The 26871-nt window shown below is 34.9% G+C and overlaps 1 protein-coding gene across 6 annotated transcripts in view; it reads right to left on the minus strand.

Annotated features, from left to right (window-relative positions):
* Positions 1-26871, minus strand: part of LOC149568649 (uncharacterized) — a 240319-nt gene that overhangs the window by 104180 nt on the left and 109268 nt on the right. For 3 of the 6 annotated variants that reach the window (XR_016362597.1, XM_089821523.1, XM_089821526.1), the window contains exons 15-16: positions 11258-11361; positions 11077-11142 (exon numbers count right to left, since the gene is read on the minus strand). Coding sequence is in view for 4 of the 6 variants with exons in the window: in XM_089821523.1 (XP_089677649.1) it covers positions 11077-11142; positions 11258-11361 (170 nt within the window). In the remaining 2 variants the exon portion in view is untranslated. Of the gene's footprint in view, positions 1-11076; positions 11148-11257; positions 11362-26871 lie in introns of all 6 variants that reach the window. The other 3 variants (XR_016362596.1, XM_089821524.1, XM_089821525.1) reach the window with 1 other exon arrangement.

The raw sequence follows: 26871 nt of genomic DNA on the forward strand, positions 1-26871 counted from the left end.
AGGAGTGTTCTCTCTAACATCCCAAGATTAGTCTCCGCAAAACAAAACAAAATCTTGTTGCAAAAGATCTCCAAACCAGAGGTTGAAGAAGTCCTCAAAAAAATGAATCCGGAGAAGTCTCAAGGTCCTGATGCTTTTCCAACCTTTTTTCTTTCAAAAATGTTAGGGACTTCATATGATAAGATGTAACGGAAGCCTTGGCAGGAGCTAGGAACTCCACCAAACTACTGAGAGTAGTCAATAATACTTTTATAGCCCTTACTACGAAAATGGATAAGGTAGAATCTTTCAACGATTTCAAAACCATAGCTTTATGTAATACTCTCTACAAGCTCTTTACTAAAATTCTAGCCAGCAGACTTCAAAACATGTTGTCTAGTCTTAGAAGTGAGGAACAAATAGGTTTTGTCCCAGGAAGATCGATATATTATGGCTTCATTCTAGCCTAGGAGACTATTCATTCGGTTTAGAATAATAAGTTACCCAATATGCTCATCAAATTGGATACTATGACAGCATATGATAGGGTAAACTAGCGCTTTTTATGCAAAAGTCTTGAAGCTTATGGTTTCTCTAAACAATGGATAGAGTTAATCTTTGAATGTATATCTACTCTAAAAATGTATGTTTTAATAAATAGCACCCCTGTAGGCTTTTTTAGTATTTCTTGTGGATTGAGACAGGGATACCCTATTTCTACCTTGCTATTTATTCTAAAGGCTGATGCATTTAGGATGTCAGTTATGCGAGCAAGAATGGAAGGAGCCATCAAAGGTATCTTAATAACCAGCAGGGAGGATGTAATGTCCCCATTTTGGAAGTAGTCCAAAAAAGCAGCTCTGAAAAAGTAGTCCGAAAAAGCGGATCCAAAAAAGCAGATCCGAAAAAGCAGTTCGAAAAAGCAAAGCGAAAAAGCAGATCCGAAAAAAGCAAGTGAAAAAAAGCAGATCGGAAAAAGCAAAGCAGAAAGGCAGCATTGGAGAAAATTATTACAGCTATCTACAATCAGGTTCCTTTGTTAGCATTGCATTTTAGGTGTTATAAGTTTCAGCTGTAGGTGTGCATTAAACCAACATTATCATTTTTGTAATTTATGTAAATGCCAAAAGTTTTGGCCATATTTCATGAGCATTGTATTAGAAATTTCATTGCAATTAAGGAGATAAATAGTTGCTGGTGTCATTTGAGAAATTCAATATCATTATTTATCAGCTAGTTAGTTTGCATACCAACTGTTTGTAAAAATGCCAGTTGGTTGTAGGTGTTCATTTCTCATGCTTAGATTATATATAGTTGCACATTCATATTAGGTCATTGTTTAGTCAATTCAAAGTCTACTTGCAAGCATTCTTATTGATGATAAGTGAAGGAAAGAGCCATAAAAGCAAACTGAAATTTTATATCAGTCATATGACCCTTGTATGCAAAGTGTTTTCTTGACCTTTTATCAGCATTTTGGGATCAGATTTGAGCAGGGTCATTACAGAGGAACCATCTGCACATCAGCATTTTGTAGATGATACAATGTTATTTAAAGAAGGATCAACTACAAAGGCCTGTGCCTGGAAGGATATTTAGGGTAACTATACCAATGCGTCAGGTCAGAAGATTAATAGAGATAAATCAAAGATCTTTTTCTTCAACATTTCCACCAATTTGGAAGCTCAAATTTGTGTCATTTTAAAATTTAGCAAAGGTAACTTGCCTTGTAGATACTTTGGTCTCCCTTCCAATTCGGGTCACGATGTTTCTAAACTATGGGATCCCCTAGTAAAAAAAATTAAAAGTAAAAATGGTTGGATGGAAAGGTAAGTGGCTTTCCTCAGCAAGTAGGAAGACTATGGTTTTTGTTGTTTTGTCAACGCAACCTATTTACCAGGCTTCATGTTTGAATCCCCAAAATAGCAAAGTTTTAGAAATTGAAGGTCTACTTGGAACCTTTTTCTAGCAAGATAATGCAAATCGGCATAAGTTATCCCTTCTTTCCTAGGACCAAATCTGTAGGTCTAAAAGTCTAGGTGGAGCTGGTACCAAAAATAGCAGACATCAAGGAATGGCCTTAGGAGAAATGTTATTATGGAGGATGGTTAAGTTCCCTAACCTCAAATGGATTAGGATTCTTTCCCACAAATACCTTTCATCCCCTAATCCAATCAATATCTTTAGGAAGGTCAACCCTCCTAAACGCTTAAGAATTGGGAATTTCCTCTTGAAGTGCAGAAATATTATTCAAAATAATCTCGCATGGAATCTAGGGGATGGAAAGGAAGCTTTGTTTTGGGAAAACTCTTGGAGTGGCTATAAGGAACTTGTTCACTATCCATCCCTTCTGAAAGCCAAATCTTATTTGGTAGAGAGATGGGAAACAATGGTGAAGGACTGTGTGATATTTTAAAATGGATTGCATTGGAAGTGGAGAAATTTGGATGTTGAAGACATTCCCTTAGAAGAGAAATTTCTTCTTCACTCAATTCTAAGATCCAAAGTGATCTTTAAGGGAGGGGTTTGATAAACTCATATGGGATGGGAGCAAAAATGGAGAGTACATCTCAAAAATGGGCTATTTGTATCTTAAATCTCTTCAAGGATTCTCCGTCTACTCTCCCTCTTTGTGTGTGTTGGGATAAGCTTTACCTTCCCAAGGCAAGATTTTTCTCATGGATTGTCCTTCATCAAAGGGCCCTTATAGTAGTATGGCTTAAAAAATTTGGGATTCAGGGGCCTAGCAAATGCCCACTATGTGAAACTGATGAGGAATCTGCTGATCACCTCTTTCTTAACTGCCCTTACTCAAGGTCATGTTGGTATTGGCTATGTTCGCATCTAAGAGTTATGGTGGTTTTTTTGAATTCAATGAGTATGTTGACTTCTTGGCCTTTGCTAAGAACAGATAGGATATATCATAGCCTTCGGATTATGTCTCCTTCCATAATTCTATGGGAACTATGGAAGGAGAGGAACCGTAGTATCTTCCAAGATAAGTAGATGTTTGTTGATCAATTAAAGCAAAAGATTGAAATCTCTATGACTAAATTAACTAACAATAGATTGTTTAGTTCTCTCCCCAAACACACGAAGATGGCTCATTAGGATGAAAGGATGAGAGTTGGATTGGTCTAAAAAATCCTCCCTTTCTGGGTGATGCATGGACTCTAGGTAAATCAAAGGGATTGGAATGTGTTTGGCAAGCTCCACAAGATGGCTGGTTCAAACTCAATTTCAATGGAGCCTAGAGAAAATCAGGGTCAAGAAGGTATAGGGTGTTGCATTCACAATGATCAAGGGATTGAAGTAGCTGACTTGTGCAAATACATAGGTGAAGCTACTAACAATTGGGTAGAGATTTCTGCTCTACTGGAGGGCTTTCGGTTGTGTAAATCCTTGAACATTAATTTTTTACAAATTGTGGGGGATTCCACCATCATAATTAACGCCCTTAAAAAAGGTTCCCTTCCTAACTAGCGAATAGATGCAAAATTAGCTACAGCTTTAGAACTTTGCAAATATTTTAACAAAATTATTTTCAATCATATCTATCGGAAGGTAATAAGCGAGCAAATGAGTTGTCTAATTTGGGGATTAATGCCTTTCTAGCATTGAATGTTTAATTATTGTCTTATCTTCCTTATTCATTTTTAGTTACTAGGCTCAAAAAAGATAGTAAGTACAAATTGTCTTTTAAGTAGAAAAAGAGAGATATCATTAGTTTTTGCACTCTTCCCATTACTGAATAATGATTACATTCGCAAGCTCTAAATCTTCGTGAAGTTGGAAATATGAGGTCTTAGGGAGGCTTTTATTACACCCTATAAGTAAAATGGTAGAAGCCTCCCCTCTTTCAAGCTTCTTGCTTTCCCTACTCTCTATCTAATCAGATTTTGAGATGTATCAGTCTAATTGGTATGTAGAAGTATTTTAAAAAGGTATTTTGTGATGTTATTAATCATCTTTGGGTGTGTTTATGTTTATTCAATTTGATGTCTTGCTTTTCTATTTAAATGCTTCTTTAAGACTTTATGGGTTTCTGCTCCTCAATCTCTGGTTGTTGGCCTTCTGTAGTTTCTTGTTTTTATCTTTTAATAGTATCTTTATTTAAGTTTTCTAACCCTAACAAAGAAATATGGAGTTCTCTGTTTTGGTTAGTGTTTCTATGACGTTTTAAGTAGTTTAAGACACAACAGTGGACCTCTTTGGAGAAGATGGAAAATTATAACCAATGAATGGAATAAAGGATATATTTTTAAAATTTGGGCTAAACTGAGGGACCACCACCCAATTCCGTCCTTTTTAGTGCCTCACGAGTTGGGTTGTACTCTTTTTTATATTTAATATGTGGCCTCGGCTCTTGCTCATCAAAACAAAAATAAATTGTAGAAATCCAAAAAGATTATTTATAACTCTTCGTTCTACAGCTTTAAAAATATTGCAATCACATTTCACATGACTCCAATGGAATGGTATAATAAATTTAGGTGAGCTTAGGTGTTGAACTGAATTGACTTTTAAAAGTAGATATAATTCTTTTGAATTATAATTATTGTGAATATTATTTTTAAAAACTATTCATCTTATAATATTGTGGATAGATAAAAAAAAGTTTAGAGTATAGTCTAAGTAAATCTTACCATTTTTTATATATGGAACAAAGAAAAGAAGATAAAGAAAAATCTATAAAAGTTAAATTACATATAATGAAATTAATACAATAAATCATCATAATTAAATAAAATGTATAGATTATTTTGAAGAGGCATTGAACAGATGGAGTTCTATAAATGAATATGGGAATAACTGGAAGGTAACTTTGAGTGTGGATACACCCTTGGTAAAAATTTAGAAGGGGAAGGTGAAGTTCAGGAGACTATTAGGAGAGGAGGACATCATGCCAAAAAGTATAAAAATGCTTTATAAAAAGGTGTGTGATTGTATACCAATAAGTAGTGCTAGGTGATTTTTTTTGTCATTTTTCCAGTGTTGGTGGATACTCAAAACTTTCACTTCTATGCATATTGGAGAGATGAGTTCAATTCAAATTTGTGGTTTACTTTTTGTTAAAAAAATATATATTTGACATCAATTGAATACATACATTTGCATTTACTCATTTAAAAACTTGAAAAAATTTAAGTCCAAAGTCAAGCTCAATTGTGGCTCTATTTATAATTTTCTTAATTTTACAATTTGTGAATGTTGTTATGGTGTTTGTAACTTATGGACCCAAAAAGGGATTTTGTCAAGGAAATTTATTTTATTGTTGTTATAGATTTTTGTGTCAAAACAAATAAAATATTTGATTACTTTTAAACACTCATCCCACAACCTTCAATCTAACTTTGTAAATGCTTCCATATCTTATTTTTTGTAAGTGGTCTAGCTATTTAGATTGCTCTTTTTACTTAATATCAAATTATGAAAAATTTAGAAGTTAGAGGAGGGGAGTTGATATTTCATAATATAAAGGAATTTTCCATGTGTTCCCTATAAAAATTATCTTTAATACAATGGCCTTCCAATTTTATTTTTCATTCTCCTATAAAAATTATATTTTATGCAAATCCCTTTCGAACTTTATTTTTCATTGTTGTGCAATTATTTTTTCATTGTTCTTCTCTGCCTCTTCAACAATGCCAAATTATGTATTATTGCTATTGGATAAACCATTGCACCTCCTTTGGTGCAAGCGCTAGTTTTTAATATAATTTAATATTTTATAGAAAAGCTGAAAATATGAGTAATGACATAGAGTTTTCAAATCAAGAACAGTAATAATAAAGTTTGCAGATGAGTATTGTTTTCAATTTCACATTTGCAATATGTTTGTAATAATAACATATACTTAATGTTTAGATGCATATCAGAAAATGCAAATTTTAAACATGAACAAGATCATAAATTATATGACATATTGCAAATGGTAAACTTCTGAATCGAACATTGATAAATTTTACTCATAATCAGTATTCTATCAAAGTTTCAAACTGATTAGATATTGAATTAAGCTTGATAAACAACAAGCTGATATACAAACAAAAAACTGAAACAAAAATCAAAAATCTTAATCAAGGTCCTTAGCTATGATGCTGTTCACTGAGTACCCATTGCATATACAGTACTTGGGTACGTGTACCAGTACCCAGTAAGTGTCCCAGAGTTAGGCGTATGAGTACCCATGCAACATAGAAAAAATATAACATCAATGGACCAGATGACCTTGCAAAAGCCACATGTAGAAAAGGGAACGTTTTATTATGGATTAGCTCAGAAAAATGTCATCCTTCTGACAAATACATAGAATTTGATTCACTGAAAATAAATAGGCTTTCTGTAAGGTTGACAACTGTTGGTTTGAATGTTTATTTTTTAAACTTCTGCACTTTACATTTTTTTTTCAGGTATTTAAAAATATTACGACTCTTTTGCAATGTAGTGTTGAATTAACAAGGATCAGGCTGCAACGAAAACTCTGCTTCGGAAATCTCATATCATATGTGATTTGATTTCTTGTATTAAGTTATTAACTGTTTACAAATGTTGTATTCAATAATATGGTGTTGTATGATAATGGGGTGTTATATGATGCTTCAGATATATATAGTTACACCACCCTGGGGGGCGAGGGGGTGGCAAACGGGGGGGACAAGTTTCCAGGATGGGGGAACAGAGGGACCTTAATTTGGGGACTGTGGCAAGGGACGGATGGTGGTTGTATATACTATACATGTGGTACTTAAAATACTAGTTATTGAAAGCTGTAAACGAGTAAATACTTGAACATTGCATTGAATTGGAGCATCAAACGTCAAACATAAATAGTCGAATCAGCAAATAGTCAACACTGGGGCATCCCCCCATCCTCGGCAGAGGTCGTGGAATCTGGTGGCGCCGCTAGGGATGGCAAAACTAAGTTCCCAAATCCCTGGTGCATCCCCGTCTCTAGGACATGGGGGAAAAAGGAGGGGACGTGTCCCCATATTACTATAATATATATATACACACACATTGAATTTTAAGATATTGAAATCATTACTAGTGTAATAACTTTGCAAGCAATAAGTTAAGTGAATTCCAATACTAAGACTTAGATGTCATTATCAAACTCAATTACACAAATTCCATAAACTAATAACCACTTTAATTCAATGCAAATCTAATTGCTGTCATAACAAAAGGCAACTGGAATTACAAATATCAAAATGTGATGGAATGAGGAACTTGATTTAAGGCGCAATGATGATCCCTTCAAGTCCACATAACACTTGAGCAAATTAATTCTACACCCAACTGATTATTGCCTCCAAAATATAGTTTTCAACCACCATGGTCAACCTGGCTTCAATAGTCACTGATGCTGGCCCAAAATAATGAACCGCTAGTCCCTTATAGCAACTGGAGACCTCTCTCTCTATAAGAAATCTTAGGCCTCAATATATAAACACAAGCACTTATAGCAGATCGCAAGGCAGTAATTATAGTCAGAGGTCTTGTAGATGCAAACGCAAAGCCTTCAAGATGAATGTCATGAAATATCCCCAATAGATATTTACTTCAAAATTTTAAGCCCAATAATATAAACCATAGATTCTCAGAAAATACCTTGAAATACTCTATTGCATTATATATCAGCAATACAATAACCAGCATTCAAAAGTCCAATTGTAAACACAGTTTTACAATTAGATTGGAACACTAAGAAAAGAACCTGTAAGCACACATGAGACACCTGATGTGATGTCTCCAAGGACAATGGGTCGGTGTCCGTTGTCTACAAGCATGAGGGGCTATGTCCTCACATTGGCTGAAAGCTGAAGCTTTGTGAATAACTCTCGCAAGAGAGAAACTGAAATCTGAATCATAAACAAGCTTGCCCTGAATAAACGAGTCTCTCTCCTTTTAATCCACTAAGTTGTGACTCTTCAAGTCCCTTCTTGGCTATTCGTCTTATCTTTCCTTGTCATTTTTAGCCCACTTTATAATTCCAAATTGACCTTTTGTAACTTTATCCCACTCTCTCATAGTCGATTTTAATATTATATGAATGTCTTTAAATTTTCTAATGTCCCAAAAAGGGGACAATACAAATCTTCCCTCGAGATTGCTTGTCCTCAAGTAATCACTACCAGGATCCCATATGAATCTATAGGTAGCTCTGTAGCCCAATGTGAAAACAAATCGTAACACATTGCGAAGCAAAGTGTCAAATTGCAACCCATCCATCAACCAGATCCCTAGATTCCATGTTAATCTATGCAGTATCATTGCATTTGTAGGTTGTAAAATTCTGATCATAATTGCATCTAGTCTCAAAGCGTGTAGAACTACAACAAAATCCTCAAAATGCCATAGATACAATCAACTACCTTCAAGAACACTGCCCCATTAGGGCATAGAGAAATAACATTGATCAATGTACGGTTTCTACAATCTTTCCACCCATCTGAAATAATAGACACCCGATTAAACCCAAGAATCTCTTATTGGTTGAAGTTCAGCCTCTACAGATCTCCTCTCATCATGTAATATGGTAGTGCGCAACTTCTCATAACCAAGCTGTCTGTAACCACGGGGTGCTTCATTTATTGCTTCCAGCATCTCCCTAAAATAAGGTGATCTCACAAAATTAAATGAAACACCTTTGCAATTAAACAACGTTCAATTTTGTGATCAGCAATGTCTCCCTTTTGATTTGGGAATGCCCTATCTAGTGGGCTTCTCTTGCGGGTGAGTGGAGATGGGCCTTCATCTTCATCATTTGTAGTTGGCATAGGCAAAAAAGGATGTGTTCTTGTGCTTGTTTGATTGGATGGTGGTGTTGGTGTATTTGCTCTTTTGGAAGCACTGCATTTTGCTTTTGCAACTGCTCTATCAACATCTTCCTGCTCTTTTGCTAATGCTACTATTTGTGTAGCTAGTAACCCCTTCTTATCACTAACCTAACACATGTTAATTCATTCACCCACAGGGCCCAAAAAATGTAGTTTCACTCGGGAATAGGAGCTTTTATGTTGTACACTGTAATAATTACATTTCCATATGTATGCCCCACCCCCAAGACATTGTGTGACTCTTGTCGTGTGTCTCCATAAAGGAGACCTGTTATAAATTTTGAAGTTTGGTGATCCAACCCCACCCACTGAGCCTTGACTACCCATTGTTCTATTCTTGCAATCTAGAAAAAAAATGAAAAAAAACCATGCTTCACGCTTACACAAAAACTTGAAAATTTGGAAAAGTGGAAATAAATCAATAATCTATGAAAGAACTCAAGAACATGGTTGAGATGCATACCTTAAACACTTCTTGCAAGGTATTTGGACCTCCATAACCGATCTCCTTCGAATCCAAGCACTTTACTTCAAACTAGCAACTATGAGAGAGCAAAATAGAGAGCAAATGTGAGTGTAAATGAACTTGCATAATGACTTAGAGGGTCGTTTCTAGGGTTTGGACAAAAAAAAAATTAAAAAATTTGATTGGGCCCACTTTTTTATGCCTCCTTTGACATGGATTCCCACAGATCCGTAGTGGATCCTCAAGGATCCGGGTATGATCCTCAATCCTACATCGACAGGCAGGATCGCAGATCCGGATCCGGGGTCTGATACGCGAATCTGGTAACAAAGGGTTGTTTAGCTTTGAGTGCAAGAATATCAGAATCCTCAGTTGTAACCTGCTCTGAGTTTGCATCCACGAACTTCCTGAGATTAGCATTCTCAATAGCAAACACAGATAACATATCGGATAAGCACTGCAGAGAGATCTTAAGAGTCACGTTTTCTGCCTCCAGCCATTCAATACATTCTAGGATCTCTGTAATAGCAACATCAGACTTCCTGATAAGAGAAAGAATGATTTGGCACACAAAGTCTTTCATATAGAATAATTTGGCACACAAAGATTTTTTGTTTTTTATAGGTTTTCAAAAATTAGCACAGATATAACATCCCTCACAGGAATATAGGGCTGCTACCAGTGCATTTGAGACGCGGTCATTTTTCATAATTTTATCCCTTTTAACCATATTTTTAAGTTCTTCAAACCTTCACAAAACATGACTTTCATGCTTTTATATTTTAAAAAATTTCATTGTTTTCCTAAATTTCATTGAACTAGTTGAAACCGCCCATCAGAATTCACCAAGTCCAGTAATCTGAACAGACTTGTGAAGTTCCTGAGTTATGAGTCACTAAGTGTTGGTTTGATATGCTCGGCTGAGGACATTTTACGAATATATATTTAGACATTATCTCACAATTTATGGACAAGCAGTGAAAAACTTGGGCACTGACGGGGTTGCACAAATGACAAATCATCATCATCCCTCTAATTGTGATTGGAAGAAACTTCGAGCATGAATTTAAAAAAAGAACTCAAAGAATCATGATAACTGAGATACAAGCATCAAAGCAACACATTTTATCAGAAAGTTTGAGCTCTCATTACTACTTTCAAAAAACATTTCTACTAAGTAGCAACCATCAAAAAACTGTTGGAAGATGAATCTTTTCACCTTCCATCTATTTCTTACTGTAGATTGTTGTATAATAATTAATATATGTGTTGCTGGATTTGGAAAGAAAAGAGACGAATATTCATTTTTGCCAAGAGAATGTCATCTAGAATGATCAGATTAGAAAAACATTTGTCTAGCTTCAATGCCTTGCATTTTTCTATGGAAATTTCTCTACGGAAAAGTGTTATTTCTCCTTTATTTTAGGTTGCTTCAAAATTTAAAATATTTTAATTCTAGCAATTTGGATTACCGCCCCTAAAATCTATAGCCATAAATTCCCTTTTTATTGCACTCTGACTCATCTTCCACCATGTTCACTGTATGGAAGACATCGCTTTGAATCTATAACACTCCTCATGTTCTAAAATAAGAGCTATCCAATTGCTCTTTATTATCCACTAATAATTATAGAATGTAGAAAGCATTTCATTCAAATAAAATATCACTTTTGAACAATGATAATCACAAGTTATATCTAAATGATGTTATAAATCAGTTGCAAATTAACACATCTGATAAAATTCATGACTTGACGATAGAAACTCCAAAACAGTGATGAAACACACCTCCAGATCTACATCTTCTGATGTAACTTTGAAGCGCCCCTTTTGCTGTACAGATGGCCCCATTGACTTATCTTATGAATGATACAAAAGAATCTCATGTCAAATAAGATGCAGAGCTTGAATACGAAAATGAATATTGGATGGAAAGATGCTAATAAAAATAAAAGAAGAGAGGAAATACCTAATGGCTTTAGAGAGTCATAAGATATATCAGTATTTTTTGTACTGTGGGCCACTAATGGCCCACTAAAATTTCTCTGCTGGAGTTGTCTTTGATGTTTCTCCCTGACAAATATTCAGAGGTATGTTAACAAGAAGAAGACTGATTGAGTCAAAGAAGATAAAGTCAAGAATTATACATGAACAAGCTTATTAAAGCAAGGTTCAGTAACAAGCTTCATTGTATTCATGAACATGTTTGTAGAAATTCAGATTCAGATGTTTAAAAGTTTTTGAAACTTAAATTGAAAAAAAGATATAAACCAACACATAAATCATATGATGCTTTATCTGCATCCCAAATTTTTAGCACCATGCAAACTCAATGACAATGGCCTAAAAAGCTTTAGACTGGCCTATTTATATGTTCCATCTGCATTCAGAGGCTTCTTGTTGAAACATGGCCTAACAAAATCTTCAAGTAAAGAAATTTTGATTTTCCATTGGATGTCAAAAGCATTAGATGGTCTAGAAGACAGAAACTTTGGTCATGCACCATTTGGATATTAAACATTTGTGAGATTAAATGTTGAGGCCAAAAATTAAAATGGTAGAAATGTTTTTGGTTGAGACTCTAACCCAAGGTCCTCCAAAGAGCTTCTGGAATGATGTTTCAGTATTTACAATGTGTACTTCGCCATTGATGCACTTCAGATTTGCATTGGCTGTGAAAGTTTTTCAAGGTTCACTGAACATTTTGTTAACCCTCCCATTCACATCTTTAGGTGAGACAGAAAATACAATATAGATGAATGATAACTATTTTCCAAATTACAAGGGGAAGCTTCCTATATATTAAAAATCTAAGATAGCATTGGACAATATGTACTTGCAGTTTACAATCTTTACAATATGATTTTTGGGGTAGTTCACATTCATGTTGAATAAACATTAAATATGTATCTTTTTGAGTTTGCATAGAGTAAAAGACTAAAATGCTCTTTGAACACAAGGCAAAGGATTTAATACTTTTTTGACTTCACAAGTGTAAAAGATTAAAATGGTCTCTCAACAAATGATTCAAGTCATTACAATTTTTCCCTTAATTCTTACATCTCTTGCATGATTAGATAGACAAACTATCAGTAGCTAATTCTGTTCTATTCCTAGTTGCTAAATATAGAAAAACTATTTAATTGATTGTATTTACATATAGCTTTATGCCAGAATATGCTCCGGATTGTTTAGAAGTGCAGCTATAAATGGTTCTAATTTGACAATGTCTTCCTCCATTCTGACAAAGTTTGACAAAGCTTTCTAAAAATTCACTTAGTTACTTTCAAAAAGGAACACTCACCAAAAGACATTGTTAATCATTACACCAATCCATGAGTTAAAACTATATGTATCGAAATCTTTTCCATGATGATCTTACTAATTTACACCTTTGACTGATGTAGAAACCCTACTGGTGATAAGATTGTTGTTTAGTACTTATGTATTTTCAAGTTATTACTATTCAGAGGATGGAGCAAACTTTACTTTAAGGGCAGCACTACTTCACAATCAAGCTCTGCAGTCCCTTAGAGCAGCTACCACTTATTTTCTCACAAATAGACAGAAGCATATATTGGTGCTGCCTTCCTATTTATGGAGTTTTATGTCGAAAAGAAAAAGTAACTCTTATGAAAATCATTGAATTCATTTTAAAGATGAAGATTTTCCAAGTGGCACCTGTTTACTTGCAATAACAAAGATTGGTATTATCAAAGTTGAGCGGCCACCTTTCTCCATACACAAACCCAATGGACACCTAATAAAGACTGTTAGATCTTCATTTTAAATTTCCAAAACAATTCTTAATGAAAACATAATTTTGAGTTGCAAACATAAGACTCTAGGGGTTGACCGTGATGAAGGAATTGAAAGGCCAAGTCAGATGTACAAAATAAAACGACAAAAGGAATAATATCAAACACAAATCAATGGCAAAAAACATCAGCAGCAAGGCAAATTAAGGCAGACCTTTAGAGCAAAATTTAAATCAGATTCCAGCAGCACTCCACCATTGAGGTGAAAATTTCCATCAGGTTTAAACCAGATCCAAGGCAGATGAAAGGTGAAATACTCAGCAAGGGAGAATTTAGAATCAGGATAAAAGTGAATTCAAATCATGATTAAAAAGAAGATCCTAGTGGTCCAAATCAGTCAAGGATCAATTTATCAGCAAGCGGTGCAAATTTTTGAAGGAAGAAACAGATTCAAAGCAAAGCTACAATCAGATAAATTACAAATTCCAGCATTCAAAGGTGAATTTCCAGATCAAAGAGTGAACTAAATTCCTGACAGAAAAAAGTGTGAAATGTCATGAAGAGGGCAATTTGGAGCAGATTTGGGCAAGTTTATCATAAAATTAAGATCTTTCCAGAATTACATCAAGCCATACAAGTGGTTTTCAGGATAAAATTTCCAGAATCAACACCTGAAGGATCAAAGGAAATCTCATTTTCAACATCCAAATTCTAGAACCCAAAATGCAAATTCCCATGATTCCAATTCCGAAGTCCTAATTTAGATTCAAAAATCCAGAATCCTAACTTAAAAAACCCAAATTCCAAATCTTAAAATGCAAAAGCAAAACTAATTCCGGTCCATGATTATGGATTCGAAGTCAAGATCTCCCTGAAGTATTGATTGTCATGAAAATATTTTGAGATTCTCCAAACTTGCATTCCTTTCTTTCACTATCATAATCCAAAGTTTCTTTTTCTTTTTCAGGTTTGATGCAAGGACTGATGATGATCAAAATGGATAAAGAACTAGCTCAACATGTTCATGTAAAGAATTCCATGCAATGAAGGCAACAATGAAAGGACAACATTGTCACATTGAGATGGGATTCAAGATCAAGACATACAAGGAAATGATTGTTCTACATATAGAGGATGCTACAATGACCTTGGATTTCCCTTATAAATCCAATATCAACATGAAGGACTCAATGAATACAACAAGATCAAGAGAAGATGGTAAACTTTGCAAGCAGATAGTCTTAGAAGAGAATCAAAGTTAGAAAAGACTTCTTTGCGATAAAGTTTACAAGATATGCAACCTGAGTTAGCATCTACTCATCTTCAACCAATCAAACAATTCCACGTCAACATGTCCAAGACACATTGAATGTGTCCAATTCAAATTGAACTTGACTCAAAACCAACTAGACATGAGGAAGATATTCAAAGCAAATATTACAATCAATTTTCTCATTGGTTCATCCTTGGAAGGATATGTAATTACAAACTTGTACTTTTCTCAGTGGATGGAATTAGATGTATGAAGGTGGTAGTTATAACTACCCCAATTGGGAATTCATTGAATTATCTTGGCTGCTGATTTAGAATCAATTTGGGCCCTTCATTTGTAAATGGGAGATCTCTATAAGGCTTGGGAATCTCCATGTAAAGTTAGTTGATGGTAGTAGATTGGAGAGAAGATAATAGGAGCAAGCAAGTAGTAGGATAAAGCACAAAGTCCTTGGTCCAACTTCTTGGCGTTGAGATCGTAAGCATCACCATTATTTTGTTTTAGGTGAATTGTTGTCTCTTAATGTTGCCACTTCTAATTATAAGTCCTTTATTCCTCCTAATCTTGTTTCTCGTCAAGCTTGAGCTAAGGTGTGGACTTCAGCTCATGCATAAACTAGGGGACCATGTTCTCGTAATGTGGTTCCTTCTCCTTTGGATAGTAATCCATCTACTACATTTCCTAGTGTAGCTTTTCTTCTATAGTATACCATTAATATGATCTTTCTTCAGAGGTTTAATCCTTCACCCCTCTTCCTACTTGTTTGCTATATTTGTCTTCTAAGGGAGCTTTAAAAGAGAGGGAATGAACTGTCGTTTCTCATTAACTTTCCGTAACGAGAAAGAGAAGTCGGTTCTGAATGATCTTGAAATCTTAGATAAAATTAAGATTGGAAAATACTAAAATTGTTGGTTAATCCTTTACCATCATTTGTATGGTGTGTTTTATTTATCAAAGTCTTTGCTTTCTCTTTGGGTTGTTGCCGTCTCTATGGATTGGTTGTTCCCATTTTTAGGGCTTCCCTTTTGGGCTCTTTTCTTATTTGTTTGATTGTCGTCAATCTTTCTTATTCAGTTGGTCAATTTTTAATGTGGTCTTTTTTGTTGCTGCATATAATTTTCTGATTTTCATGGTTGAGGACTCTAATATATCTCCTCTTCAATCTATCACTATCCTTGGAAAATGAAGTTGACCAGTTCAAGCTATGTTTAAATTGTCATTTGATATACTTGGAGTGTATACCTTAATTAACATTCATTCACTACTCATGGACATTGCTTGGGAAACTAAGCTTGCTTAAAACCTATTAATAAGTTCCTACTCCTAACAAAGCCATGCTGAGTTTTAGCTAAGGAATAATAATCTTGTTATTAAATCTAAATTAACCAATTTATACTGTGTGCTTTGTTTTGAACCTGACATTTGGATACGTAAGTACTTGTGACTGCCAATAATATATGAAGGTCACTAGTCCTCAAATTTATATTGGTTGTGTCATTGGTTCTCTCCATGTACAAGAATGGAAATAGAAATGCAAGGAAACATTATCTAGAAGGAGTTGGAGAAGCCAATGCTCTAACCAAAAGAATCAAGGAAGCAAACAAGAATTTAGAAAGATTTCTTGTTGTGAGGTTTTCACACCATCACCCCACTACAAATGGGGATGCCCTTTCTTTGGCTTTACCAGTAGAAGTAATGGTCTTAAGTGGTCACATGTGGTTTTAGTTGGCAACATTTTCAAGTTTCCAAGTCCGAGAGGGAATTTGAGCAATTTTGGCCTGCTGGGAAGTAATGTTTGTCTGGGGTGTGAGCAAGAATTGAGCTAAGTTTGTTAAGAAATATAGAATTGAAACTAAGGTATTTGGATGAAATGAGTTAAAACCTTTAGAAATCCTTGTTCCAGCTTCAATTTGACCTTAGAAAGTCAAGAAAGGTTGAACTTTGAAGGAGGTAACATTACGTAAGGCATGTTGAATCCTGAAATTTGGCTAACGTAATGTTGAATCCTGAAATTTGGCTAAGTATGGAATTTTTTGAAAACCCCAAATCTAAAATCTTTACTATAACTCCTATGTAGCTGAAACTATCTCAAACATCCTGAAAGTACTTATACAGATAAAACTTAGAGAATAAGTAATGTAACTTATACCTAAATGTTATATTTGCATAAATCATATCAACTCCCGAGCTGAAAATGACTAACTGCTGAATTGCGGAGTTAATCTGCAAGTGAATTCCCCAAACTATGTTCGATTCTGCCCCTTCTTGGGAAATAATTCCCATCATGAGAAAAAATCCACCCCCTCTAAACAGCAAAATTCTTTGGCATCAGTCGAAAGTGTTAAATACTTAGCAAAAATTTGAGAGGTAATGACTTGGCAAGCTCAATTGTTAGGTAGAAAAAGGTTGAGTTTTAAGAAAATGCCCAAGGAAAGTCAGATTCTGACCCTTCTTGGGAAATAATTCCTAATTAGGGTAGATTTCCGCCACCAATTTCAAGCAAATTCTTTAGTGCCAATCAAAAAATCATTGAAGACCTAGCAAAATATGAAGAAGGGACGCCTTAACTGGCTGGAATTTGGATGGAAAATGGTTAAGTGGGGGGAAATTTTCCCAAAACTTGTAGCAATCTAACCCTCTTTGGGGATTAATTTCCCATCAACATTGAATTCCAACATGAGATTCTAGGGAGAGTTTAAAAACATGATCAAATTTGGAGGGAGGTAGTTTGAATCTCGATTAAAAACTAATAAGAGTGGGGCAAAGTTGTAATTGAAAATATGTAATTCCCAAAAGAGTGGGGACTCCACCTCTTCTTGGGAATTTCTTCCCAAAATCATCAAATTTCCACCCCAACCAATTTGCGCAGCAATCACATGAAAAGAGGATCAAGCTACCTTCCTTCTCACCTTCAACACCTTACCACAGGTTTAACAGAGGATATTAACAGACTGACTTCACGTGACACTTTGATGAAAGTAAGGATGTAACACAAAACTCAGAGATGCAATATTTAGGGCTTAGATCTAAAAGGACAAGTATTTTTATTCATTAAAGAGTGTACATGAGGAGAAGCTGAAAACAAGAACATGACTTTGATAACAACTTTTGATAAAAGCTTAAGATGAATACATACAATGTACTTATTTCGGTGGATACTAGGACTAGACATTGGACTTGTATTCATACATTAATTACGCACTCTTAATAAAGTCTTATTGCTGATTACCCGAAAGGGTGAGAGCATACTCTCTACTTGCCAAGATTGCTCAAACCTAAGGACTGGCTCTTGAACTCTTGAACATTTGCCTCAACAAAGAGATTGAGGTCTTATTTATAGCCTTCCAAGCGGACTTCATCTCGTTCTTTATTAAATAAGCTTTGAAATTTGTCATTGAAGAAATGATACCTAGCAAGACCAAAAGTGAAACAATATATGCACATGTGATCATTTATCTGTAATTGGATAGCGATGAATCTAGATGGACCCCAATATCTACATTAACATCAAAAGGTCAACAAACATGAAGGACCATCTCACATACACATCACTTTATGCCCCATTGGCAAGAGTAACCATGGATCTTGTTAAGTTATCAGGTTAACCCCTTTGAACGATTGTTTGGTCCACCCCCAATTTTGTCCCTCCAAACTTAGGTTACTGGTTACATTGATAATCCGGTGAGTGTGTTTTTGGGTCCAACTCATCTTCAAATTCAGAGTTTAATGATTGTGAGACATCAACCATTACAGCTTCTAGTCTTTCTTTTTTCCAAAGGATTTTTCTTGTCATCTTTACTCTAGAGTAAGGATGCTTTGTATCTGCAAACCATGGCTTGGCTTGTACCTGATAAGTAGTGAAAATCCAGACCAGCTTTCTCACTCTAGGGGGCACCCAATCATAGAGTCCTCAGAGTTCAATTGTATTGTCTTCTTGTTAATCTGGTCCATAATGTGTGAATATATATTGATTGATTGGATTTCTCTGGAAAGAATGAAAGGTTAGCTAAAATAAATATTCATACAAACAAGTTGTTGTTAGTATTCGATGATCATGTGGATAGACAGCTCTGAAATATGCTTATTTTTTATTGTAATACAGCTTCTGTTGTTGTTGTCTTTTTGTATGATTTTGTCTGTAGTTAACTTTATGGAGGCTGCAAAAAGATCATTTATTTGTAGTAGATAGATTAACCAATCCATTTCTCATTGATTTTCTTGCCAATATGTGTTGACTGGTCTTTCTACGATCATTCAAACATGAAACTCTGGCCTCTTGCAACTTTTACTTCTTCAATCAGGATTTTTCTTCTTTGCTTGTAGAATCTTTCTTTTGATTGTTCAAAAAAACTACAATTTAACTTTTGAACTATATCTTCCTATGATTATTCCTGTACATTCAAGAGTACAGGTCGAAATACCACTTGTCGTTGTTCTTCTCCTTGTTGAATGGTATTTAGGCATCTGACACAATGTTCATCTTTTGGATGTCCTTCTCTGCTAAGAAAATCAACTAGAAAAAATGTTATTCCCTGGATATGTTCTACTTCAAAATCAAATGTTCCTAAAAATTGTGCCCATCTATGAAGTCTTCCTCTGACAATTTGATTTTGGGATTCATGCTTGAAAAATCCTGAAAGATACTTGAGATCACTTCTCAGCGATCACTTCTCAGCAGGAACCTTTGATCTGCAATAAATAACTGGAATTTGGTTAAAGCATTAATCACAGCCAATAATTCCTTATGGGTGTTATGATAATTTATTTCAGATCCTTTAAAACTTCCAAATCTATATCTGACAATCTCCTCTTTCCCTTTTTCATTTACTTCAAGTAGGATGGCTCTCCAAGCAGTGTCACTGCAATTTTTCTAGACAATCTTTTTCCCATTTCTAAATATTTTCAACTGGGGCAGATGTTCGCTTTGCTGTTTAATTTTTGAAATGGCGTCTCCATGTGTTGTAGTCCTAAGCCACAAGGTTCGCCGAATTTTCAGCTTCAGGTTCGAAATTCAGCAAACAAATTAAAAACGAAATATATTTGCTTAAATTCGGCAAAAAATCGTATACCAATAATTCAGTTGTCGCTTTCCAGTTCTGCTTGTTGTTCATCGGAGGCCAAATGTATACAGCACGTGGATCATGCGTCCTGGTTGTAGCCACATTTAAATGGCGTATGTTATAGCCAATTATAAACAGTGTTTGCAGTTTGTAGCCCGTCGCCCACCTGGGCCAGACTCTCCACTTGGGATCTCGCAACGATGGTAAACATGCAAGTTGCAGGGTCCCAAAGATCTCCCAGCGGTGATAGTGGCAAATAACAAGCCCCAATGAAGATTTCCAAAATTTTCATTTTACTTTTAGATTTCGATGGTTTATAATGTTATTATAATTGTATGTAATTTTGGTTTGGATTATCTATGCTGTATACTGGCTTATGTTTCAGTGCCATGTACATTTGGGCATGGTTATGTTAAGATGAGGAGGTTTTTAATATTCTGGATATGGACAAATTACTGTAAATCTTTTATGCATATCGGTTGAAGTAGTATTATACCTAATATGGTTTGTTTCAAATTATAAGATTATGTCTGGTTTTGGCTATTATGCAGTAATGATTTCGTTTATTTGCATGGTAGCTCATATTGTTTTTGGCTGGATTTGAGTCTGTATGCTTTTTTGGTAGGGTTCAACGAATAATCTTCCTGCATCCTGTTACGTAGTGGGGTTACTGGATGAGGAGGATTAATGTTTAAATCTTAATTGTCAATTAATTGGAGCATTGTTTAGCTAAGATGTTTTTTTATCAGATATTTCTACGTCACTCTGAAGTGTATTAGACTATGGTTCTTGTTTGATGTTATTTGCAGATTTAGAGCAGTAGTCTTAAATATAATTTTCTGGTGTATATTGCTTAAAGTGATAAAGATGTTTAGTGTTATTCTGGTTTTGCTTGCTTAGAAAATTATTTTGATTTATGCGTGATGGCACTCTCGATTTTTGTCAGATGATGTCTATTGTTCATGTTAATCGCTCAGTCAGATTGATATTAAACTCTCTTCTGGAGACCACGACTTTACTAGATTTTTTGAACTGATATATTATTTATATTTAAGAGTTAGTTTTCAGTTTTCCCCTCGTCTCCTGAGGTAACGTTTAGTTGAGCTTTGAATAGACAGCTGGTGTATTTCAATTATTGTAATTTTCTCATGCTGTTCTGTCGTAAGTGTTAGGAACTGGGCTTTCTCCCTCTTGATTGTGTGTGTATTTCCATTCTTAACTCATGTAGTATGTTAGTTTTTCGGGCCTCTTTTCTATATTAAGGAATTGAAGTAAGGTTTCTGAGCTATATCATTTCAGCTTAGTTCCCAGGAGATGTTGAGTTGGAACTCTTTGTATATTAATTGAATGTGTACTTTCATCTTAATTCTGATCTGTTTGGTAATTCCTCAGGGTTAAGTTTACATAAGTAACAGCTTTGGAGGAAGGTTTCTAAATTTATTTATTAAGTTTTGACTATTGTTAAAATTACTAGGGTGTTAGTTTTTTAACTAGTTATTTAAGTTCTGTTATCCTTTATGCTGGATGAATTATTTTATCTAATACAGATAGATCAGAATGTGATGTATATCCAAGGCTTTCTTTAACTAGCTCAGATGTTTGTAGTTTTCTTCTAACCTTGATTGATTGCTAAGCTAAGAAGAAGGGTTAAGTGCCTTGCTCAGTTCAGGAGGAATGTATAGCGCAATGGCAAGATTGGATCCAACTAATTCAGGCACATACCGCTGACAAGTGTATTGATCGACTCTGTAATCTTTTAATTGTTACAATTAAATATGATGTAATTTTGACTGGGGTATGCCCCTTTTATAATGTGATAATATAGGACATATGTCCCGGGCTAGATTGGAGGTTTTCTTCTCCGTTCTTTCCTACCAGTGCCCATTTGAACGGAGAATTGCTGTTGTAACTTGCTTATTTAAATTAATAAATATATTCAAGGCTTTGGCCGTTTACCAATCAAAAAAAAAAAGTTGTATGTAATTTTTATTTCTTTATGAATAGAAAAACATTTTTACATTTTTTTAATTAGAAAAATATTAATGTTTTATCTATATTTATTTATGTTTTTTATTAGTAAAATATTAATATTTTGTATGTTTATCTATTATTATTAATTTATTTATTATTACATTACTTCTTATTTATTAATTTATTTTTAATTACATTACTTACTTTTATTCATATATTTATATATATTTGAAATTATATAAGGCAAATTTTTTGTCAAATTTTTTTGAATTATATTGCAGGGTCTTATTTTGATTTCTCTTTCTACACCCACTTTTACAGAAAATGGTAATGCTAGTCTGTTTTGTAACCATTCATTCTCTAAAGCTTTCTGTAAAGCTTGCTATGCCTTTGGATTGATCTTATATTCAGCTGCTAAAGAACAATATTTCTTCTACAGATTAGGATTTTCATTTATCAAATTATCCTTTTCTGTGGCGTACCTGTTGAGATCTGCAGTCACCATTTTGTGCTAGAATTGGGTTAAGAATCCCTTCATTTTATCCCTTATTTGGTCAACCTTGTTATCCAATTCTTGGATTTGTTCACCTTGATCTGAGGACTAATATTTGATGGGCAAATTAGTATCATAAGGATTAGGAATATATTTACCTCGTCATTTAATTGGAAGCTTATATTGGCGTCTCCCCTCGGAAAAAATATATATAGGACATAAAGGAAAGTTCAAAAGTGTTAATTTTAGGTGCTCGATTACCATCGGCAATGATTTGCCCTCCCAACCATAGAAAATCTCTAATTGTCTCCCTCGAGCACTATATCTGCTTGATAAAGCAAATCATATATTTCCATCCTACAATACATCAAATAGAGCAAGATTGATTTTCCTTTATACGAAATAAATAGGACCCAATGAGGGATGCACCCCTTCCAAAGCTCGGGTCCTCAAATAATATAATTGTTATATTATAATAATAATATAATTATTGTAATATAATAAAACTGGCCCATAATAATATAATAAAGTAGTCTCCTTCCAAAACATATAATAATTATTATATTATTATATAGTAATGTAATAATTATACTATAAAGTAATCATCAGAGAACATAATTACATCATCTCACAATAATATAATAATTAGGTTATGGATATAACTATTATATTACTATTAATCAATAATCATAATTACAATGATGTAATCATATTACAAGATAAGATAGATAGATAGATAGATTTTTAATGTCCGCAAGGCTAAGAATAGCCTATGGGACAGCCTTCCAACTAAACCAGCTTTAGTAATTCAGATCTTTTTTTGTGCAAGCTAATGATGAGCTCCCCTAACTTCTCATTGTACTCCTCGTTGAATAAATTGTGCCAAGAGCTTCCAAATATAATATCCGCAAATTTGAACCTGATGCCCGTGTACACATCACATTCTAACATAAATTTGTTTTCCATTTCCACCTTCCTAGCATTGCAAAACATGCAAATTCTCTCTTCCCAAGACTCTTTTGGCCTCTTCCATCGACCGGTCTCACATCGGATTTGATGCGAGTTGGTTCTGAGCTGTGCAATGAGACTTTTAGCTCTCCAAGAAATGTTGGCCCCTATGTATGCCTTATGGAGTTGATCACATGTGGGGTTGAACTCACTAATATAATAAGCTTTTTTCCTTCTAAGTCCATTACCCCAAATCTTCTTATAAAATTTCTCCATAACAAAGAGCTTTATTTCTTTATTATTAGCGGGACACGTATTAAAATGGATATTCCATTTCCCCATCCACTTGATGTTTTGTTGCATCCATGTCTTTTTACGTTTGCACAAAGTATTATTAAAGACCATTTTAGGCCATCTATCTTCACACATTTTTTCAGTTCTTTTTAGGTAGCTAATGAGGTGAACCATAGCAATTGCCTCAATAGATGCAGCCCCCACTTCACTTAACATAATATCATATGAGACGTTGTTCTTGATTTTAAACTTGTTTGTAATCCAATGCTTTTGAATGCTCTCAATTTGTTTCAATTGTAAAGCTATAGTGTTGCTGGCCCATATTTCGCATCCATAAAGAACAACTGGTAGCACAAGAAGATGAAACAAAGTTTCACTAGTTTTCCAATCCCAAACCTCTACCTCCCAACACCTATTTTGAAACGCATAAAGTGCCTTCCACCCACCCAATAAACCTTTTCGTTCTACAACCTTCCCAACTTAGATTTTTGTTGAAGTCTATCCCAAGGTATTTATACTCTGTAGTCTCCTCAAGTATGATGCCTTCAAAATAGAACTTATGCTGATGTTTTCTATTTTTCAAAAAAATCATGATTTTAGTCTTGTTGATATTGACCTACATCCCAACCATTTTGCAAAAGTGCTCAAGAGAGAGTAGATGTTCTTGCAAACCTCAAGCATATTTCGCAACCAAAATGAGATCATCTACATAAAGGAGCAGCCTTATTAAAATTTGACCTAACTGGATACCTTCGCCATTTTGCATGTCTAACCATTCCCCAAGTTTGTCAATATATAAGCCAAACAAAGTAGGAGATAATAGACAGCCCTGTTTGACCCCTATATCACTCCTAAAACACTCTGAAATGTCATTTGAAGTTCTAATTTTGACTTTTACCTCTTCATACATTCCATGAACAGCAGCTCTGAGATTCGTAGGGATCCCAAATCTTCCATCCTAAGCCAAAGCTTGTCCTTAGAGACAGTGTCAAAAGCCTTTTTTAAATCAACAAAGCAACAAAAAACCCCTTGCTTTCTCTCCCACGTTTTTTCGATGATATGCCTCAAGGTGATACAGTGATCAATTGTTGAGTGCTTTGGCCTAAAACTAGCTTGCCCTTTGCGCATTTATGATTTTCTTCAGCCCATTTGTTGATTCTATTTTCTAGCATGCTACAAAAAAGTTTTGCAAGCAGTGGGTTGATCATTATGGTTCTGTAGTTGGAACTTGGAGGGATTATTAACATCACCGCTTTTGAAAAGGGGTATCGAAAGGTTAATCATCCAATCTCTAGGAAATCCGTGTTGGCTGATATTATTGAAGATTTTCGTAATGTGTAGTGCAAGGGTTTTCATACCCCACTTGAGATACTCTACTTGAAGTTCAACCAAGTCTTTTTCCTTATGAACACCCAACTTCTTAATACTCAACTCAACCTCTTGGACAGTGAAAAGTTCTATCCTGTTCTTGATCAAGGGTGGAAAATCCACCTCAACCTCTTTTTCATAAAGTTTCTTAGCATACTCAAACCATTGATTGGCTGTAATAATATTTTCAGTTTGTTTATTTCTTGGTTGTAATTCTCTCCAAAAAAGTTTGGGGTTATTTTTACCAAGAGAGATTAGCTCCTCTCCTTGTGAACATAAAGTTAGTTTCTTTCTTCTTTAGGATCTGCTTGTACACTTTCATGTCGAGGCTTGTTTTCTTAGACTCTCTTAACTCTCCTAGCTAATTTGCAATCTTTATCAAACCACGCATTGGCTGGAAAACAATTTGTTTCAGATTTTCTTTGTTTTGATCTTGTGCACTTGGAAAGAGCCCTGTGAATGAGATTTGCTAACACCTGGCTATTAACATCATGTTTGTGCATGCTCTCACCCTTATATATTCTCTCAGGTGTGATTCTGAAGATGTCCCTATTTTCTGAAGTCAAAAGAATTCTGCCCTATGATGGAAATTTTTGAGGACATTGGCCTTTTGCCTCAAGCTGCCCATTCTCTGCCCAACAATTTTAAGTGCAATGCTCTATGATCTGATTTAAGTTCCCATATGTGTTCCCCAATCATAACTTCTTCGATTCTCTCATATAGGTTGTGTAAGCATAATGCAAAATCAACCATTCTTGCACCATTGTAGGTGTTGCAAGTGAAATTGCCTGAGTGTGCCCATCTAGTCACACCATTACAAATAATTAAATCAAAAGTGCCACATAAGGTGATTATTTCTTCCCCAAAATGATTGTAGCCTTTAGCATCGTCTGATATTCTTTCCCATTGGTGTTTATTCCTTTCTATGAGCCAAATAGGATTATCATTTGCTTTCTCGCTGAAAATGCTAACTTGACCATTTGTTGTTCTAGCATTGAAATCTCCAACAAGAACATCTCCCCATTGTGAAAATATAGCGACATCCTTCTTTAGAGCTGCATAAGGCTCTTTGTGATCTAAACCACACTTCTTATATATTTTGGAGACCTATGGAGCAAAGTAATATGCTGCGATCCTAAGAAGAATGTTATTTTCCATGATTTTGAACCATATGAACTACTTGTTAGTATCTTCCTTTCCAAATGGATGACGCAACCTTCCTTTTCTTTTACAAGCACCATTATGCCTCCATGCCCCTTACCATTACTCGCTACCTCATTCCACATTACTACCTTCCAATAGCCTTCAAACAAGGGATTTTTGCATACCTCATGTTCATGTGTTTCCACTAGACAAATAATGTCATTGCTTTCTGCTATAGGACCCAACCCAGGCCCACGCCTGCAAGGATAACCCCTGCAATTCCAGCAAATTATGCTTAGAGAGGCCTGCAATGAACTTGATTGCTATCCATTTTGGTGTGGTATACTTGAAGTTGGGTTTCTATCCCTCAAAATGAATGCTGATCCTGATGCATAGTTGCCTAGTGAGGAGTTTTCTACCAATTCTTTGCTGCCCACCTACTGTTTTAGATTAGAAGAGTGGCCATATTGAGCAATAATTGTCTTTCCCTTGAACAACCATGCTCTTTTGCCTTCATCTTTAGCTGCTCTGATTTTTGCAACTTCCATCCTTCATTCTTCCTACTATCTCAATGTTAGGTCCTCTAAAAAGAAACGAGAACCGCTCAAAAGCTGTTTTTTGCATAAAAGATTTTGTTTGTCATGACTATTAGGCATAACCACTTTAATGGGCCTATCTCTCTTGTCAAATATCTTTCCAAATCTCCACGCTTGGCAGATTTGACCTTGCCAAGGCATCACTTCCTTTAAGAATCCTCTCGTTAACTCCAGAGTGTGTTCTCATTCACCATAGTCTTTTACTCCTTTGATGACTATACTGGGTGCCCTAATTTGTCTTTCCTTGACTTCCTTATCATGTGCATTATTCATGTGGTTATTTTCTTCCAACTCCACCCGAGCCAGATATTTGTTGTTTTTATCCCATGTCTTGGTAACCTCTGAAAAACTCTTTTTGCCTCCTTCAACCTCCCTGTTTCTCACCAAACTATAGTGATATAACAACTTCTCCTTGCTATGAGATGTCTCAGTATCTACTGTAGCTTTGTTTGTTGCCAATGTATCCGCTGTAGTTTTGTTTGCTGCCAAAGTATCTATTGTATCTTTTGTGTCTTTGTTTGTTGCCAATGAGACTCTCAAACATTGTCATTCTTCTTTTATTTTTTTTCCATTCATCTGTCATGTGTTGCCATTCAAGCATACCAGCCAAGAATGTTTGTTGTAACACTAACACTTAGTCTTTTAGAGCATTGTTGATGTCTGTCAGAAACTTATTTGT

This window comes from Cupressus sempervirens, chromosome 3 (assembly GCF_028749045.1).
Source record: "Cupressus sempervirens isolate cs-2001-9-10 chromosome 3, ASM2874904v1, whole genome shotgun sequence".
In the NCBI taxonomy this organism is placed as follows: Eukaryota; Viridiplantae; Streptophyta; class Pinopsida; order Cupressales; family Cupressaceae; genus Cupressus; species Cupressus sempervirens.